The 20,713-nt window shown below is 45.2% G+C and overlaps 3 protein-coding genes and 1 pseudogene across 45 annotated transcripts in view; all 4 read left to right on the forward strand.

Moving 5' to 3' along the window:
• The window catches only part of LOC115568600 (protocadherin gamma-C5-like), a 281,207-nt gene that overhangs the window by 240,316 nt on the left and 20,178 nt on the right, over window positions 1–20,713 (forward strand). For 2 of the 43 annotated variants that reach the window (XM_030396055.1, XM_030396069.1), the window contains exon 1: window positions 17,961–20,447. The exons of 38 other annotated variants lie outside the window; for them this stretch is intronic. In XM_030396055.1, the coding sequence (XP_030251915.1) occupies window positions 17,994–20,447 (2,454 nt within the window). In that variant the 5' untranslated portion in view covers window positions 17,961–17,993. Of the gene's footprint in view, window positions 1–401; window positions 732–3,682; window positions 3,977–17,942; window positions 20,448–20,713 lie in introns of those variants that run through there. 3 more of the 43 variants (XM_030396054.1, XM_030396053.1, XM_030396052.1) reach the window with 3 other exon arrangements.
• On the forward strand, window positions 7,204–9,887 carry LOC115568608 (protocadherin gamma-C5-like). Its single transcript, XM_030396108.1, has one exon. It carries the CDS (start codon window positions 7,422–7,424, stop codon window positions 9,885–9,887), a length of 2,466 nt encoding a protein of 821 aa, XP_030251968.1. The 5' UTR covers window positions 7,204–7,421.
• LOC115568607 (protocadherin gamma-C5-like) lies at window positions 10,584–13,261 on the forward strand (annotated as a pseudogene).
• Window positions 13,343–17,923, forward strand: LOC115568604 (protocadherin gamma-C5-like). Its single transcript, XM_030396106.1, has one exon. The coding sequence runs from the start codon at window positions 14,231–14,233 to the stop codon at window positions 16,757–16,759; it is 2,529 nt and encodes an 842-aa protein (XP_030251966.1). The 5' UTR covers window positions 13,343–14,230; the 3' UTR covers window positions 16,760–17,923.

The following is a 20,713-nucleotide window of genomic DNA, read 5'->3' on the forward strand; positions in this document are numbered from 1 at the left end:
CAAAATGACAGTAGTCAGTCACAGTCATTTACATAATCTATCTAAAGTTTGGTTATAATTTTGTAATAAAAAGAAAATCATAGTTCGCAAGGATGTGTTTAGAAAGTGTTAGAATAATTGTGTTCAAGACATCTGTCAGTATGGCCTCACATGCGCACATTTACATAGCCATATCTGAATAGTTCAGCACCACGCAGGCGGACAGCGATTCTTTCTGGAATACAGGGAGGCAGAGGCGTGTAGGCTGATCTTTCTTTCTTTCTTTCTTTCTTTCTTTCTTTCTTTCTTTCTTTCTTTCTTTCTTGATTTTGTAAGTCTAAAACAGCATTGATTGAAGTACAGGGGGACAAATAGAACAGATGCTGTGACTTTAAGAGTGTAGATCAGCCTCTCTCTCATTGGATGGTAGAGGTGGATGCTTTGCACCAATAGGATTTAGAACTGTACAAAGCAATCTTGTCCCTGCCCCCATTCAGCCCCTGTGCTGTAACACAGAATGCAACGAGCTCGAGGAGAGACAGCAATGAGCTCGTATTTTACAATAAGGAAATTATATATCTAAGCTCACAGCCATGCTCACTAATTATGGAAAATTTCCTGTTGGAATATCATCTGCGATGATGGATTTCAGCATCGTTCTATACAATTTGTCGATTGGAATTATTGCGTTATAGCGGACCGAGGATGACAAAGACAATAGGATACCGAGACTGGAGGTGGCAGGCGCTCTGGTGGCATCATTTCTTTCTCTTGTGGAGTACAATAAACGGACAGACTCGTTACAGCATCCCGGAGGAGCTGAAACAGGGCTCTGTGGTAGGAAACCTAGCCAAAGATCTGGGTTTGGGACTATCAGAGATTTTTGACCGTAAGCTGCGTGTCGCCTCTGAGGCTGGTGAGCAGTATTTCAGTGTGGATGCGGGGAAGGGCGAGCTGGTGGTGAATGACAGAATAGACAGAGAGGCTTTATGCGGACAAAGCGCCAGCTGTGTGTTACCTCTGCAGGTTGTAATAGAAGACCCATTACAACTGTTTCGTGTTGAGGTAGAAATACAAGACATTAACGATAATGCGCCAAGATTTCCATCAAATGATATCACATTGGAGGTTGCGGAATCTATGAGTTTAGGGGTTCGTTTTCCATTAGAGAGCGCTTTAGATCCAGATGTTGGCAGTAATTCATTGAAGTCGTACACTCTCAGTAAAGATGAATGTTTTAATATTAGAGTTAAAGAAGTTGCCGGTGGAAGGAAGGTCCCTGAATTGATTTTAGCAAAAACTCTAGATAGAGAGAAAAAGGCTGTTCATAAGCTTTTGTTGACAGCTCTGGATGGAGGCAACCCCGTGAGATCGGGGACCGCTCAGCTGTCTATTAGAGTCCTTGACAATAACGATAATGTCCCAGCTTTTGAGAAGCCGTTATATAAAGTATCTGTTAGTGAAAATGCTCCAGAAGGTGCATTGATAGTGCAAACGAAGGCGACAGATATGGACGAGGGTCCAAACGGAGAGGTAGAATATTCATTTGGAGCTCACACACCAGACACTGTTCTCTCTGTCTTTAGCATTGATCATATAACGGGGGCATTATCTCTAAAAGGAAAACTAGATTTCGAAGTGAATTCAAATTATGAATTAGATATAAGTGCTAAAGATAAAGGCAGTCCGAGAATGGAGGGGCATTGTACTGTGCATGTTGACGTTTTAGATGTTAACGATAATGCCCCAGAAATAATACTCACCTCTCAGCCGAAGCCAGTGCGCGAGGACTCGCCTAGTGGCACTGTAGTAGCTTTAATCAGTGCCCGAGACCTGGATTCAGATGTTAACGGCAAAGTCACATTACAGCTCCCCAAGAAATCTCCATTTGCCCTTAAACCATCTTTTTCTAATAATTACGCACTGGTTACCAGTGGTGCTTTAGATAGAGAAAATATCTCCGAATATAGTATTGAGATTACAGCCACTGATTCAGGCTCTCCTCCTCTGTCCGGTAAGAAAATGATACCTGTCCGCGTCACTGATGTGAATGACAACCCTCCTATATTCTCTCAGCCCTCCTATAATGTCTATTTAAAGGAGAATGGGGTAGCAGGGTCTATACTGTACTCAGTATCAGCGTCTGACCTGGACTTTGGTGAAAACGCTAAAATCTCTTACTCTATCCTGGACTCTAAAGTGCAGGACGTGTCTATCTCCTCTTATGTTTACATCAACTCAGATAACGGCAGCATCTACAGCATGCACTCGTTTGACTATGAGAAGCTGAAGGTGTTTCAGATTCAGGTTCAGGCAAAGGACCAGGGCTCTCCGTCTCTCAGCAGCAACGCCACCGTCCATGTTTTTATCCTGGACCAGAACGACAATGCCCCCGCTGTTATTTACCCCTCCTCCGCTGCCCTGGGCTCCCTCTCTCATCAGAGGATGCCCCGTTCCGCTAAAGCGGGTCACCTGGTCACCAAGGTGACGGCCGTGGACGCTGACTCGGGCCATAACGCCTGGATCTCCTACAAACTGGCGGAGGCCACAGACGCCTCTCTGTTCACTGTCAATCTGTACACAGGGGAGGTGAGGACTAAACGCTCTGTGTCCGAGCAGGACGACGCCTCTCAGAGGCTGCTTATAGAGGTCAAGGACGACGGGGAACCGGTCCAGTCCGCCACCGTCACGGTGTCCATCCTGATTGAGGACGGCCTCCACGAGCCCATCTTAGACCTCCGACAGAAAGCGACCGAACCCAACAAGAAAAGCGGCAGAATCACCCTTTATTTGATTCTGTCTCTGGCCTCGGTGTCCGTGCTGTCTGTGCTGACTTTTCTCATCTTAGCGGTTAAATGCATCAGGAGCAGCAGAAGCAGCGGGAGTTGCTGCATGAGACGGAGCGACTGTGATGATTACAAGAACCCCAACAGAAACTTGCAGATTCAGCTCAACACTGACGGACCTATAAAGTACGTGGAGGTCCTGGGAGGAGACATGTTGTCTCAGAGTCAGTCCTTCAGGTCCTGTATGTCTCCGATGTCAGAGTACAGTGACTTCACTTTGATCAAACCCAGCAGCACCACTGACTTTAAGGAGGTGATCAGTGTCCTGGATGCGTCTTTACCCGACAGCACCTGGACCTTTGAGAGCCAGCAGGTGAGCAGAAAAGAACCATTGGGCTTAATAATGAAAAGAAAAGAAAATAGCTTTAAGCATCTATCTATCTATCTATCTATCTATCTATCTATCTATTGCATGATATTGTGTTGAGGCATCTATCAGTTTCGTGTTACACGCACACATTTGAACAATTCAGCACCATGAGAGCGGACAGCGACTGTGAAGTGCAGCAGCTGCCAGTTGACGTCGGAAAGTGTTGATTGATTTTTTCATTAAAACTATTTTGCCAATAGATGTCTGATGAATATTTTTATATGGACTCAGCTTTTTCTGTGATCAGAAATTATATTTGAATCTTTTCAGTTAATCTAATGTACATACTGTAAGCTGTGGTTTTTATTTATATCTTCTGTTTGACAGGGCCAAGGTTTGTTTTTATTACTTCGTATTCAATGATTCTAGTCATAATCATCCCAGACGACAGCTCACAGCAAGAACAGATGCTGTCTCTTTAACGGTGTCGATCAGTGTCCCTCTCATTGGATAGTAGAGGTGGATGCTGTGCACCAATAGGATTCAGAACTGTACAAAGCAATCTTGTCCCTGCCCCCATGCAGCCTTAGCGCTGTTACACTTTGAATGCAAAGAGCTCGAGGAGAGACGGTGTTGAGCTCGTTTTTCCTTTGATTTAAACGTGTGAATTAAGCATAAAGCAATGCGCAGATTTTGTAGCAATGTTTCTTTGGGGATTTTTCCGACCATCATGGATACCGACATTGTTATGAACAAGCTCTCGATTGGAATTATTGTGTTATAGCGGACCGAGGATGACAAAGACAATAGGATACCGAGACTGGAGGTGGCAGGCGCTCTGGTGGCATCATTTCTTTCTCTTGTGGAGTACAATAAACGGACAGACTCGTTACAGCATCCCGGAGGAGCTGAAACAGGGATCTGTGGTAGGAAATCTAGCCAAAGATCTGGGTTTGGGACTATCAGAGATTTTCGACCGTAAGCTGCGTGTCGCCTCTGAGGCTGGTAAGCAGTATTTCAGTGTGGATGCGGGGAAGGGCGAGCTGGTGGTGAATGACAGAATAGACAGAGAGGCTTTATGCGGACAAAGCGCCAGCTGTGTTCTACCTCTGCAAGTTGTTGTTGAAAATCCCTTGCAGTCTCATCGAATTGAGGTGGAAATAAGAGACATAAATGACAATTCTCCTCGTTTTCTGACACAGGAGATTAACCTGAAAATACCGGAATCAGTTGCACTTGGCAAACGCTTTCCTTTGGAGAGTGCCGAGGACCCTGATGTTGGAAGCAATTCTTTGAAAACGTACTCTCTGAGCAAAAACGAATATTTTTCACTCAAATTTAAAGATGCAAAAAATGGTAAAACGGTTCCAGAATTAGTGTTAGAGAAGCCTTTAGACCGAGAAAAGAATGCTCTTCATCAGCTGGTGTTGACAGCATTAGATGGGGGAAACCCGGTCACATCTGGCACCTGTAAGATAATTATTGATGTACTTGATAACAATGACAATTTTCCAGTATTCAGTGAACATGAATACAAAGTGTCTTTAAAGGAGAACAGCACCAAAGGAACATTTGTAATTAAACTTACAGCTACAGATGCGGACGAGGGTCTTAATGGTGAAGTGAAATATTCTTTCGGGTCCCGCACTCCAGATGTTGTGTTATCAACATTTGAAATAAATGATAGAACAGGAGAACTCATATTGAAAGGACCATTAGATTATGAAACTTCTAAATCATTCCTTATCGATATAACTGCTAAAGACAAAGGCACTCCCGAAATGGACGGTAACTGTCGTGTGCAATTGGACGTAGAAGACATAAATGATAATGCTCCAGAAATTGTGCTCACTTCAAAACCCAGTCCAGCACGTGAAAACGCACCAAGTGGCACAGTAGTGGCTCTAATCAGTGCACGAGACCTTGACTCTGGTGATAATGGTAAAGTAACTTTACAGCTTTCTAAGCGTTCTCCTTTCACTCTGAAACCATCATTCTCTAATAATTACGAACTAGTCACCAGTGGAGCTTTAGACAGAGAGAAATTCTCAGAATATAACGTTGAGATAACAGCCACTGATTCAGGCTCTCCTCCTCTGTCCAGTAAGAAAATGATACCTGTCATCGTCACTGATGTGAATGACAACCCTCCTATATTCTCTCAGCCCTCCTATAATGTCTATTTAAAGGAGAATGGGGTAGCAGGGTCTATACTGTACTCAGTATCAGCGTCTGACCTGGACTTTGGTGAAAACGCGAAAATCTCTTACTCTATCCTGGACTCTAAAGTGCAGGACGTGTCTGTCTCCGCTTATGTTTACATCAACTCAGATAACGGCAGCATCTACAGCATGCACTCGTTTGACTATGAGAAGCTGAAGGTGTTTCAGATTCAGGTTCAGGCAAAGGACCAGGGCTCTCCGTCTCTCAGCAGCAACGCCACCGTCCATGTTTTTATCCTGGACCAGAACGACAATGCCCCCGCTGTTATTTACCCCTCCTCCGCTGCCCTGGGCTCCCTCTCTCATCAGAGGATGCCCCGCTCCGCTAAAGCGGGTCACCTGGTTACCAAGGTGACGGCCGTGGACGCTGACTCGGGCCATAACGCCTGGATCTCCTACAAACTGGCGGAAGCCACAGACGCCTCTCTGTTCACTGTCAATCTGTACACAGGGGAGGTGAGGACTAAACGCGCTGTGTCCGAGCAGGACGACTCCTCTCAGAGGCTGCTTATAGAGGTCAAGGACGACGGGGAACCGGTCCAGTCCGCCACCGTCACGGTGTCCATCCTGATGGAGGACGGCCTCCACGAGCCCATCTTAGACCTCCGACAGAAAGCGACCGAGCCCAGCAAGAAAAACGGCAGAATCACCCTTTATTTGATTCTGTCTCTGGCCTCGGTGTCCGTGCTGTCTGTGCTGACTTTTCTTATCTTAGCGGTTAAATGCATCAGGAGCAGCAGAAGCAGCGGGAGTTGCTGCATGAGTCGGAGCGACTGTGATGATTACAAGAACCCCAACAGAAACCTGCAGATTCAGCTCAACACTGACGGACCTATAAAGTACGTGGAGGTCCTGGGAGGAGACATGTTGTCTCAGAGTCAGTCCTTCAGGTCCTGCATGTCTCCGATGTCAGAGTACAGTGACTTCACTTTGATCAAACCCAGCAGCACCACTGACTTTAAGGAGGTGATCAGTGTCCTGGATGCGTCTTTACCCGACAGCACCTGGACCTTTGAGAGCCAGCAGGTGAGCAGAGAGTAAAATAATCTTCCATTTGTATATTCTCTGACAGGATTCACATGTTTGTTTGGTTTTTTTCCTCGATGGATTTGATTCGTTATGATGCATTCAGACTTTTAAAGCATTATCACACTCAGGTTGATATTGTTTTTAAGTGACATACAGTAGAGCGATCCGGCCTCTGCAGCCATGCTCTCGGTCATATTGTTACTGCACACGTGTCAGTGAAATAAACACTTGGATACTTTTTTTTTTTTGCCTTCATGTAGAGTTTTGACATATTTAAACATCACAATTGTCACATGCTACTGCAGCACACTGAGGTTTTCCATCTTACTTAGACTGCCGTGAGCAGATATGTGAGAGAGTCTTTTAAGACTGAATGGTTCAAGAATGATCAAGTGAAATACTTTTGAGTCTATCAATGATGGATGGGATTGCAAGTTATTTCATGAAGACATTCGCATGTGCTGGAAGTCTAATGTACCATTTATTTTCATTCATTTGAGTGTGAATTCCACTTTTAGACGCCTTGAAGTTTTAAAATGATTGTGGTCATATAAACTGCAGCATGAATGACTTTACAGTGATTGTTAAAAGCATGACATCCCAAATAAAGGGAACACATCCTAATATAATGCACTCGTTCAATTTCATCTAATTTATCAGTGAGTCAGTTTCCCTATTGTTCCGTTTCATACATTTCTGAATTGCAGTGCAGGGTCTGAAACACACTGCTCTCTCGGTGTCATTGGATGTAGGGGAGAGGCTGTCCGCCAATAGAATTAGGAGCTGTACAAAGAGATCTACTCCCTCCCCCCACCCTCACCACTGTAGTCAGTACATTGCTTTGAGTCCGAGGTGAGGGGAGGATGCGCGTAAACACTCAGATTAAATAATATATCTTTATTTGCGCCTCGTGATGAATCGGTATGGATATTTTTGGAGTGAAGGGACTTCATCTGCGATGGATTTTCACACTGACCTTTGTATTTTGCAAAAATATTTCGATGGGGAATAACGTCGTATTGTAACGGACCGGGGATGACAAAGAGAATGGGATACCCAGACTGGAGGTGGCAGGCGCTCTGGTGGCATCATTTCTTTCTCTTGTGGAGTACAATAAACGGACAGACGCGTTACAGCATCCCGGAGGAGCTGGAGCTGGGCTCTACGGTCGGCAATTTAGGCAAAGATCTGGGTTTGGGACTAACAGAGATTTTTGACCGTAAACTGCGTGTCGCCTCTGAGGCTGGTAAGCAGTATTTCAGTGTGGATGCGGGGAAGGGCGAGCTGGTGGTGAATGACAGAATAGACAGAGAGGCTTTATGCGGACAGAGCGTCAGCTGTGTGTTACCTCTGCAGGTTGTAATAGAGAATCCGCTACAGCTACACCGAATAGAAGTGGAAATAAGAGACGTAAATGACAATGCTCCTAGTTTTCTCAAAAGCGATCATGTAATAGAAATTGCAGAACACACCGTTGTAGGTGTTCGTTTCCCCTTAGAGAGCGCAGAGGATCCCGATGTTGGGAGTAACGGATTAAAGACATACACGTTAAGCAAAGATGACTGCTTCACTTTAAAAGTTAAAGAAATCGAAAATGGGCGAAAAATACCAGAATTAGTATTAAATAAATCTTTAGACCGAGAGAAAAAAGCCATTCACAATTTATTTCTTACTGCTATGGACGGAGGAAATCCAGTCAAGTCTGGCACTTCTAAAATAACTGTTAATGTTCTGGATATTAACGACAATGTACCAATATTTGAAAATACTTTTTATAAAGTTGCTGTACAAGAAAACAGTGCAAATGGCTCATTTGTAATTACAACAAAGGCAACCGACATAGATGAGGGTTTAAATGGAGAAATAGAGTACTCGCTCGGTATACACACACCGCCGTCAGTGCAGTCATTATTTTATATAGATCCTGTGACGGGAGATATATCTTTGACAAAGCAGCTGGACCACGAAACTCAAGCCTCGTATCGAATAGACATTAGTGCAAAAGACAAAGGCTTGCCAAAAATGGAGGGTCACTGCAGTGTGCAGGTGGATGTCTTAGACGTAAATGATAATGCCCCAGAAATTGTGCTGACTTCAAAACCTCCTTCTGTTCCGGAAGACTCTCGCAGTGGGACAGTAGTGGCTTTACTCAGCGTCCGTGATTTTGATTCTGGTGATAATGGTAAAGTGAATTTACAACTTCCCAAACGTTCTCCATTTACTCTTAAACCCTCTTTTTCAAATAATTACGCACTGGTTACCAGTGGAGCTTTGGACCGAGAAAAATTGTCAGAATATGGTATTGAGATAACAGCCACTGATTCAGGCTCTCCTCCTCTGTCCAGTAAGAAAACTATACCTGTCCGCATCACTGATGTGAATGACAACCCTCCTATATTCTCTCAGCCCTCCTATAATGTCTATTTAAAGGAGAATGGGGTAGCAGGGTCTATACTGTACTCAGTATCAGCGTCTGACCTGGACTTTGGCGAAAACGCTAAAATCTCTTACTCTATACTGGACTCTAAAGTGCAGGACGTGTCTGTCTCCTCTTATGTTTACATCAACTCAGATAACGGCAGCATCTACAGCATGCACTCGTTTGACTATGAGAAGCTGAAGGTGTTTCAGATTCAGGTTCAGGCAAAGGACCAGGGCTCTCCGTCTCTCAGCAGCAACGCCACCGTCCATGTTTTTATCCTGGACCAGAACGACAATGCCCCCGCTGTTATTTACCCCTCCTCCGCTGCCCTGGGCTCCCTCTCTCATCAGAGGATGCCCCGCTCCGCTAAAGCGGATCACCTGGTTACCAAGGTGACGGCCGTGGACGCTGACTCGGGCCATAACGCCTGGATCTCCTACAAACTGGCGGAGGCCACAGACGCCTCTCTGTTCACTGTCAATCTGTACACAGGGGAGGTGAGGACTAAACGCGCTGTGTCCGAGCAGGACGACTCCTCTCAGAAGCTGCTTATAGAGGTCAAGGACGACGGGGAACCGGTCCAGTCCGCCACCGTCACGGTGTCCATCCTGATGGAGGACGGCCTCCACGAGCCCATCTTAGACCTCCGACAGAAAGCGGCAGAGCCCAGCAAGAAAAACGGCAGAATCACCCTTTATTTGATTCTGTCTCTGGCCTCGGTGTCCGTGCTGTCTGTGCTGACTTTTCTCATCTTAGCGGTTAAATGCATCAGGAGCAGCAGAAGCAGCGGGAGTTGCTGCATGAGTCGGAGCGACTGTGATGATTACAAGAACCCCAACAGAAACCTGCAGATTCAGCTCAACACTGACGGACCTATAAAGTACGTGGAGGTCCTGGGAGGAGACATGTTGTCTCAGAGTCAGTCCTTCAGGTCCTGTATGTCTCCGATGTCAGAGTACAGTGACTTCACTTTGATCAAACCCAGCAGCACCACTGACTTTAAGGAGGTGATCAGTGTCCTGGATGCGTCTTTACCCGACAGCACCTGGACCTTTGAGAGCCAGCAGGTGAGCAGATGACATGTTTATCCCCCGTCATAGTTTCGTAAACTTTTTTGTTTGATAGTATATGCTGATATCTGGTTGTCATCCCACAATCGTGGCTTTTGTCATGGTAAAAACGAAAAAAATCTCAATCTTGTTTTTATCAAACTCATATGCTGAAAAATATACATACACCCCTGTTGTTAAGTGTATGTCAAGTGTGGACTTGTGTTAATGCTTTTTTCATAACTGATATATTTAGCAACACCTCTCCATATCAACAACTCACAATTGCCTAAAAATACTTGACCCCACAACTCAAAACATATGAGATGTGCGCTTTAGTTTGGTAATGGTGGCAAACTTTATTTTATTTTTCATTTACTTGTGATTAAAAGTAGAGATTTCTTACTTCAAAGCTGATTAAGTTTTGACTTGGCATACTTTTGTCATTTTGCTGCGTATTCTGTTCTCGGAATTCACATTCTCTTCGAGCGTACACATTGTTTCAGCAGTACATTTATAAAAACAGAGGTATGAGAGCGATTTTGCATCCATCACACACAGCAAGGCATGTAGGCCGATTCTCATGAGCGCAGCTGTGTCTTTAAAAGCTCAGCTCATCCCTCTTCCTATTGGATGCTGGTGATGGATGCTGCGCACCAATAGCGTACAGAATTGTACAAAGAGATCTACCCCTTCCCCCTTGCAGCCTCAGCACTGTAAACGGTAACAATGCATTGAGCTGAAGGACGGTGTGATGCGCTCATACCTCAACGCTGAAAATGAAATCATTAATTTAGGATCCAGACATGAGCAAAAATGATCTATACAAATGTATGGGAATAGTTAACGCTCCTCGAAAGTGGATATTACCTTCGTTTTTCTCGATGGGGAACAATATATTCTAACGGATCCGGGATGACAAAGACAATAGGATACCGAGACTGGAGGTGGCAGGCGCTCTGGTGGCATCATTTCTTTCTCTTGTGGAGTACAATAGACGGACAGACTCGTTACAGCATCCCGGAGGAGCTGAAACAGGGCTCTGTGGTAGGAAATCTAGCCAAAGATCTGGGTTTGGGACTATCAGACATATTTGACCGTAAGCTGCGTGTCGCCTCTGAGGCTGGTGAGCAGTATTTCAGTGTGGATGCGGGGAAGGGCGAGCTGGTGGTGAATGACAGAATAGACAGAGAGGCTTTATGCGGACAAAGCGCCAGCTGTGTGTTACCTCTGCAGGTTGTTATCGAAAAACCTCTACATTTACACCGGATTGAGGTGGAAATAAAAGATATAAATGACAATTCGCCTATTTTTCATACAAAAGAACTGTCTTTAAAAATTTCTGAATCGGCAGCAGTGGGAACTCGATTTCCACTGGAGGGTGCAGAAGATTCTGACGTTGGCAGTAATTCAGTTAAATCCTATATGTTGACTAAAAATGACTGTTTTACGTTGAAAATGAAGGAAGTGGAGGACGGCAAAACAGTCCCGGAGTTAGTGTTAGAGAAGCCCCTTGACCGAGAGAAGAAGGCTGTTCATCAGCTGCTGCTCACTGCATTAGACGGAGGAAACCCAGTCATGTCTGGGACCTCAGAGATCACAATCACAGTGCTTGATGCAAATGACAATTTTCCAGTTTTCGATAAGAATGTATATAAAGTTTCGTTGGGAGAAAATACTGCAAAAGATGCTTTTGTTGTCAAAGTTACAGCAACTGATGCAGATGAGGGCCCAAACGCAGAAGTTAAATTCTCTTTTGGCCCGCGGACACCAGATGCTGTATCATCAGTATTTGAAATAAATTCCCTGACAGGGGAAATACGTTTGAAAGGAGACTTAGATTATGAAAGAGCTACGTCTTACAAAATTGAAATTACTGCGAAAGACAATGGGTTTCCCGAAATGGAGAGCCAGTGTCGTTTACAGATCGATGTACTAGATGTTAATGATAACACTCCAGAAATTGTTCTCACTTCTGAACCGCAGTCGGTGCGCGAAGACGCTCCGAGTGGCACGGTGGTGGCTTTGCTAAACGCACGTGACGCTGATTCCGGTAACAATAGCAAAGTGACATTACAATTACCCAAAGGCTCTCCTTTCACTCTTAAACCATCGTTTTCTAATAATTACGCACTGGTTACCAGTGGAGCTTTGGACAGAGAGAGATATTCAGAGTATAATATTGAGATAACAGCCACTGATTCAGGCTCTCCTCCTCTGTCCAGTATGAAAATGATACCTGTCCGCATCACTGATGTGAATGACAACCCTCCTATATTCTTTCAGCCCTCCTATAATGTCTATTTAAAGGAGAATGGGGTAGCAGGGTCTATACTGTACTCAGTATCAGCGTCTGACCTGGACTTTGGTGAAAACGCTAAAATCTCTTACTCTATCCTGGACTCTAAAGTGCAGGACGTGTCTGTCTCCTCTTATGTTTACATCAACTCAGATAACGGCAGCATCTACAGCATGCACTCGTTTGACTATGAGAAGCTGAAGGTGTTTCAGATTCAGGTTCAGGCAAAGGACCAGGGCTCTCCGTCTCTCAGCAGCAACGCCACCGTCCATGTTTTTATCCTGGACCAGAACGACAATGCCCCCGCTGTTATTTACCCCTCCTCCGCTGCCCTGGGCTCCCTCTCTCATCAGAGGATGCCCCGCTCCGCGAAAGCGGGTCACCTGGTTACCAAGGTGACGGCCGTGGACGCTGACTCGGGCCATAACGCCTGGATTCCTACAAACTGGCGGAGGCCACAGACGCCTCTCTGTTCACTGTCAATCTGTACACAGGGGAGGTGAGGACTAAACGCGCTGTGTCCGAGCAGGACGACTCCTCTCAGAGGCTGCTTATAGAGGTCAAGGACGACGGGGAACCGGTCCAGTCCGCCACCGTCACGGTGTCCATCCTGATGGAGGACGGCCTCCACGAGCCCATCTTAGACCTCCGACAGAAAGAGACCGAGCCCAGCAAGAAAAACGGCAGAATCACCCTTTATTTGATTCTGTCTCTGGCCTCGGTGTCCGTGCTGTCTGTGCTGACTTTTCTCATCTTAGCGGTTAAATGCATCAGGAGCAGCAGAAGCAGCGGGAGTTGCTGCATGAGTCGGAGCGACTGTGATGATTACAAGAACCCCAACAGAAACCTGCAGATTCAGCTCAACACTGACGGACCTATAAAGTACGTGGAGGTCCTGGGAGGAGACATGTTGTCTCAGAGTCAGTCCTTCAGGTCCTGTATGTCTCCGATGTCAGAGTACAGTGACTTCACTTTGATCAAACCCAGCAGCACCACTGACTTTAAGGAGGTGATCAGTGTCCTGGATGCGTCTTTACCCGACAGCACCTGGACCTTTGAGAGCCAGCAGGTGAGCAGAGAACAATGGTAGACTGACATGATACTTTTATATGACTTTTTTGTCGATTGCAAATCCCTTTACACGGTGTCTATGAAACATATAGCATATGTAATAATTACAAGCATTTTTTTCTCTTTTTGTGTCGCGTTCACTAAACATATTGTTTGGTGCTCTGGTGATTTTCTCTGTTTTCTGTCCCGATCTCAGTTTACACTTTTAACATCACATCCCATCATATTGTTCGATCGTTATTGTCAATTATACAATGCAAAGAAGATCTTGAGAAGTTTATCACAAGGTCTTTTTTTCAACCCAGTCATAGTCTCACGTTCATTGGGTTTGCAAAATTGAGTCTACCTTGCCTAATATTTGTTTCTCCATAAGGGCCTACATTGTTACAAAGTTTAGGTTTTGTATTTAGCTCTGTTTAAATGGGGTATTTTACCATTTTGGACTGCTCCTTTTAAAGTCGTATGAATGGCCCTTTGTTTCAGCACCACACACGAGGACAGCGACAGCCTGCACAGGTTTGGATATTAAAAAGATAAACTGCTTTCGACTGTTGCTGGTTCAAATCACAAACACTGTTCAATCAAACGTTCAAATAACCAGAAGACAGGCTGAGTTTTATATTTGTATTCATTAATAAGAATTCATTTATTTTGTGCTATTGGTGAAGTGTAACAGCTGGCCTCGTTTCTTTTCTTCGTCGACACTCTCAATACACCAAGCCACACTGTTTCGAGGGTGACTGTGCCTTTAAAAGCACTGCTCACCCTCCTTCTTACTGGTTGGTAGAGACAGATATGGTGCACCAATGAAATGTTGAACTGTACAAAGAGATCTACTCCCTCCCCCACGCAGCCGAAAGGATCCGTACACATTTTCATTGTATGGAGCTGGATGAGAGGGAGTGATGCTCTTACCGGGATTAAAAAGAAGAAAGCATGTATTTAGTTTTCGGCATGAAGCGATTTTGGATCTTTGTTTTGCATTAATGCTTGATGGCAATGGATGGGAACTATCTATTTTTTGATTACCTCAATGGGAAATAATTCTAACGGATCGGGGATGACAAAGACAATAGGATATCGAGACTGGAGGTGGCAGGCGCTCTGGTGGCATCATTTCTTTCTCTTGTGGAGTACAATAAACGGACAGACTCGTTACAGCATCCCGGAGGAGCTGAAACAGGGCTCTGTGGTAGGAAATCTAGCCAAAGATCTGGGTTTAGGACTATCTGAGATTTTTGACCGCAAACTGCGTGTCGCCTCTGAGGCTGGTGAGCAGTATTTCAGTGTGGATGCGGGGAAGGGCGAGCTGGTGGTGAATGACAGAATAGACAGAGAGGCTTTATGCGGACAAAGCGCCAGCTGTGTGTTGCCTCTGCAAGTGGTCATTGATAAACCGTTACAATTGTACCGAGTTGAAGTGGAAATACAAGATATCAATGATAATTTTCCAAGGTTCCCCTCGCAGGATATTCTATTAAAGATAGCAGAGTCGACAGCGGCAGGGGCACGTTTTCCTTTGGAGACAGCAAGGGATCTTGATGTGGGAGTAAATTCAGTGAGGTCTTATACATTGAGTAAAGATGACTTTTTTAGTTTGAAGCTTAAAGATGTTTCCGGTGGGAGGAAAGTCCCTGAGCTAGTCTTGTCTAAATCTCTGGACAGAGAAAAAAAGCCCATACATCAGCTTCAACTAACAGCTCTGGACGGGGGAAATCCGGTCAAATCTGGGACCTCACAGATAACCATAAATGTGCTTGACAATAATGACAATTTTCCTGTATTTGAGAAAAATGTTTACAAAGTGTCAGTAAGCGAAAATAGTGTACAAGGTGCATCTATCCTTAAACTTACAGCAAAAGATAGTGATGAAGGTCCTAATGGAGAGGTGGAGTATTCATTTGGAGCGCACACACCAGACAGTGTCTCCTCTGTGTTTGATATTGATTCATTAACCGGAGAAATACGTCTTACAGGGAAATTAGATTTCGAAACAAATGCTAATTATGAAATAGACATTTGCGCTAGAGACAAAGGAATTCCCATAATGGAGGGACACTGCACTGTCCAGATTGACGTCTTAGATGTTAACGATAATGCGCCACATATATTTCTGACCTCCCAACCAAACTCTGTGCCTGAGGACGCACCAAGTGGCACTGTGGTAGCTTTGATCAGTGCACGAGACCTTGACTCCGGTGACAATGGTAAAGTCATATTACAGCTCCCAAAAGGGTCTCCATTTACTCTGAAACCATCTTTTTCTAATAATTACGCACTGGTTACTGGTGGAGCTTTAGATCGAGAAAATATCTCCGAATATAGTATTGAAATAACAGCCACTGATTCAGGCTCTCCTCCTCTGTCCAGTAAGAAAATTATATCTGTCCGCATCACCGATGTGAATGACAACCCTCCTATATTCTCTCAGCCCTCCTATAATGTCTATTTAAAGGAGAATGGCGTAGCAGGGTCTATACTGTACTCAGTATCAGCGTCTGACCTGGACTTTGGTGAAAACGCTAAAATCTCTTACTCTATCCTGGACTCTAAAGTGCAGGACGTGTCTGTCTCCTCTTATGTTTACATCAACTCAGATAACGGCAGCATCTACAGCATGCACTCGTTTGACTATGAGAAGCTGAAGGTGTTTCAGATTCAGGTTCAGGCAAAGGACCAGGGCTCTCCGTCTCTCAGCAGCAACGCCACCGTCCATGTTTTTATCCTGGACCAGAACGACAATGCCCCCGCTGTTATTTACCCCTCCTCCGCTGCCCTGGGCTCCCTCTCTCATCAGAGGATGCCCCGCTCCGCTAAAGCGGGTCACCTGGTTACCAAGGTGACGGCCGTGGACGCTGACTCGGGCCATAACGCCTGGATCTCCTACAAACTGGCGGAGGCCACAGACGCCTCTCTGTTCACTGTCAATCTGTACACAGGGGAGGTGAGGACTAAACGCTCTGTGTCCGAGCAGGACGACTCCTCTCAGAGGCTGCTTATAGAGGTCAAGGACGACGGGGAACCGGTCCAGTCCGCCACCGTCACGGTGTCCATCCTGATGGAGGACGGCCTCCACGAGCCCATCTTAGATCTCCGACAGAAAGCGACCGAGCCCAGCAAGAAAAACGGCAGAATCACCCTTTATTTGATTCTGTCTCTGGCCTCGGTGTCCGTGCTGTCTGTGCTGACTTTTCTCATCTTAGCGGTTAAATGCATCAGGAGCAGCAGAAGCAGCGGGAGTTGCTGCATGAGACGGAGCGACTGTGATGATTACAAGAACCCCAACAGAAACCTGCAGATTCAGCTCAACACTGACGGACCTATAAAGTACGTGGAGGTCCTGGGAGGAGACATGTTGTCTCAGAGTCAGTCCTTCAGGTCCTGTATGTCTCCGATGTCAGAGTACAGTGACTTCACTTTGATCAAACCCAGCAGCACCACTGACTTTAAGGAGGTGATCAGTGTCCTGGATGCGTCTTTACCCGACAGCACCTGGACCTTTGAGAGCCAGCAGGTGAGCAGAGAACAATAGATCGGCTTTATACATTTTCAAAATTTGCCGTCATAAAAAAAATAAAAATCGTCTTTAAAGTAGGAAATGATCGTGACTTGTGTGTGCCACTGAGAAGCTGAATGAGTGTTGTATTGATTTTTTTTTCATTTATTTATTTTATTGTCAGCTCCAAGTTCATGGATTGACTTTTAGCATTAGTGAATTGGTGATGCCGCTTCTCTGTTTGACCTTTGGTGCCTTAAATGCAGACAGTGCTTTTGTTGTACCCTTGAACGGGGAAATAGTGGTGAGAGAGAAATGAGGAGATCCACACGTAGCTCTTGTATTCACTCAACTGAAGACGCAGAGCGCGGTTCCCTCTACCGGAACCCCGAGGCATTACCAACAGATCACTGCACAATCGATCAACCTGGAGTTTAGTTATTACTAACAGATCATTGCATAATCTATTCACCTGGAGTTATATTACTCTGATGAGTTACTCCTTCCTGTCACATAATAACCCGTTACATTGTTTGATATATAAGGACAAGTGGTTTGGTTTTTATCATCAGTTACTGGGTCTTATGAGACTGAACATAATGTAATCCTTTTTTAAGTATATCTATTCATTTTGTCAAAAATAGGTGTTGTTTCAGACAATGTTCAGGAAAATAAATCTTTTCATGACCAGGTTTTACAAGAATAATTGCACATAAATAGTAGACCTGTTTACATGTTTAATAAAACACTTTTAGTACTCCAATCATCAGGTATTAGCATTATTTTAAGAATATGCATAGTCAGAATTCGTCATGCCATCAGTCCGGAAAATAACAATATAATTCATCTTTTCTCATGTGCGTTATCTAATTTCAATTGTATACAAAGAGATTTCTCACAGAAGTCAGATTCACCTCTCTGCCATGGTTGTGCTGCAAGGGAGGGGGTGCAGCCTCCTCACCAGCACAGTTACCTCTCTGTGATTGGATAGCAGAGATGAATGCTGTGAACCAATAGCATACAGAACTGTACAAAGAGATCTACTCCATCCCCCCCATTCAGTCTCGCCACGGTAACACTCACAGTGAACGGAGCAGGAGAGGAGATGCGCTTATTCGAAGGCGTCCGGAATTTAGGCATTTGTTTTTGCCAAATATTCGGGGATTTGTTGATATTGGAGTGTCGATCCAGGCGGTAGGATTAATGTTGAACTGGTCATGTTATGTGAACAATACCTCGATGGGAAATAGCGTTTTCTAACGGACCGAGGATGACAAAGACAATAGGATACCGAGACTGGAGGTGGCAGGCGCTCTGGTGGCATCATTTCTTTCTCTTGTGGAGTACAATAAACGGACAGACTCGTTACAGCATCCCGGAGGAGCTGAAACAGGGCTCTGTGGTAGGAAATCTAGCCAAAGATCTGGGTTTGGGACTATCAGACATTTTTGACCGTAAGCTGCGTGTCGCCTCTGAGGCTGGTAAGCAGTATTTCAGTGTGGATGCGGGGAAGGGCGAGCTGGTGGTGAATGACAGAATAGACAGAGAGGCTTTATGCGGACAAAGCGCCAGCTGTGTGTTGACTTTACAGGTTGTAGCAGAGAATCCGCTACAGCTACACCGGATAGAAGTGGAAATAAGAGACATAAATGACAATTCTCCAATTTTCTCAACAGAGGAGCGATCTTTAAAGATAGCAGAATTAACTGCCACAGGCGTACGCTTTCCTTTAGAAACAGCACAGGACCAGGACGTTGGAAGTAATTCGGTTAAATCGTATACTCTCAGTAAAGATGAGTGTTTTAGTTTAAGAATTAAAGAGTTGTCTGGTAATCGAAAGGTTCCAGAACTAGTGTTAGAGAAATCACTTGACAGAGAGAAACAAAGTGTCCATCAGTTATTACTGACAGCTCTAGACGGAGGCAATCCAGTCAAAACTGGAACCACAAAAATCATAGTAACTGTACTCGACAACAACGACAATATCCCTGTTTTCAAAAAGCCGCTGTATAATGTAACTGTACATGAAAATAGTGTCGCTGGTTCTGTGCTTTTAAAAGTTGAAGCGACAGACGCAGACGAAGGTGTTAATGGAGAGATTGATTACGTATTTGCTGAGCACACACCGCAGTCATTGTTATCCATTTTTAAACTGGATTCAGGCACAGGTGAGATATCTTTAGTGGGGCCGTTAGATTATGAAGGTGCTCCAATATATGAAATAGATATCACTGCAAAAGATAAAGGGGTTCCTGAGATGGAGGGCCACTGTCGTGTGCAAGTAGTAGTAATAGACATTAATGACAATGCCCCAGAAATAGTTCTCACTTCTGACCCAAACCCAGTACGCGAGGACGCACCGAGAGGCACAGTTGTAGCCTTAATCAGTGCACGAGACCTTGACTCCGGTAATAACGGAAAAGTAACATTAAAACTCACAAAGAATTCACCCTTCAGTTTAAAACCATCTTTTTCTAATAATTACGCACTGGTTACAACAAGTACATTAGATAGAGAGAGCTTTTCCGAGTACAATATTGAGATAACAGCCACTGATTCAGGCTCTCCTCCTCTGTCCAGTAAGAAAATAATACCTGTCCGCATCACTGATGTGAATGACAACCCTCCTATATTCTCTCAGCCCTCCTATAATGTCTATTTAAAGGAGAATGGGGTAGCAGGGTCTATACTGTACTCAGTATCAGCGTCTGACCTGGACTTTGGTGAAAACGCTAAAATCTCTTACTCCATCCTGGACTCTAAAGTGCAGGACGTGTCTGTCTCCTCTTATGTTTACATCAACTCAGATAACGGCAGCATCTACAGCATGCACTCGTTTGACTATGAGAAGCTGAAGGTGTTTCAGATTCAGGTTCAGGCAAAGGACCAGGGCTCTCCGTCTCTCAGCAGCAACGCCACCGTCCATGTTTTTATCCTGGACCAGAACGACAATGCCCCCGCTGTTATTTACCCCTCCTCCGCTGCCCTGGGCTCCCTCTCTCATCAGAGGATGCCCCGCTCCGCTAAAGCGGGTCACCTGGTTACCAAGGTGACGGCCGTGGACGCTGACTCGGGCCATAACGCCTGGATCTCCTACAAACTGGCGGAGGCCACAGACGCCTCTCTGTTCACTGTCAATCTGTACACAGGGGAGGTGAGGACTAAACGCGCTGTGTCCGAGCAGGACGACTCCTCTCAGAGGCTGCTTATAGAGGTCAAGGACGACGGGGAACCGGTCCAGTCCGCTACCGTCACGGTGTCCATCCTGATGGAGGACGGCCTCCACGAGCCCATCTTAGACCTCCGACACAAAGCGGCCGAGCCCAGCAAGAAAAACGGCAGAATCACCCTTTATTTGATTCTGTCTCTGGCCGCGGTGTCCGTGCTGTCTGTACTGACTTTTCTCATCTTAGCGGTTAAATGCATCAGGAGCAGCAGAAGCAGCGGGAGTTGCTGCATGAGACGGAGCGACTGTGATGATTACAAGAACCCCAACAGAAACCTGCAGATTCAGCTCAACACTGACGGACCTATAAAGTACGTGGAGGTCCTGGGAGGAGACATGTTGTCTCAGAGTCAGTCCTTCAGGTCCTGTATGTCTCCGATGTCAGAGTACAGTGACTTCACTTTGATCAAACCCAGCAGCACCACTGACTTTAAGGAGGTGATCAGTGTCCTGGATGCGTCTTTACCCGACAGCACCTGGACCTTTGAGAGCCAGCAGGTAAGCAGTGAGAATAACAGAGGTATATATATATCCCCAAATTAAAACTTGCAATTTGTCTAGTTAACTTCAACATATTTTGTGCCTCCGCAGCTGTTATCAGTTAACCTGAACAGTGTGTTGGATATTGAATAGTTTTTCGAGCTGAGCGTTTCAGCACCACAAAGGTGGACAGCGACTCTGACCTACAGGGCGTACTGTGCGTACGAGAGCAGATTGTTGTTGATGACTTTTACTCGGGGGGTAACAATGAAAATACGCGAACA

The sequence above is a fragment of the Sparus aurata genome, chromosome 18 (genome assembly GCF_900880675.1).
Source record: "Sparus aurata chromosome 18, fSpaAur1.1, whole genome shotgun sequence".
Classification (NCBI taxonomy): Eukaryota; Metazoa; Chordata; class Actinopteri; order Spariformes; family Sparidae; genus Sparus; species Sparus aurata.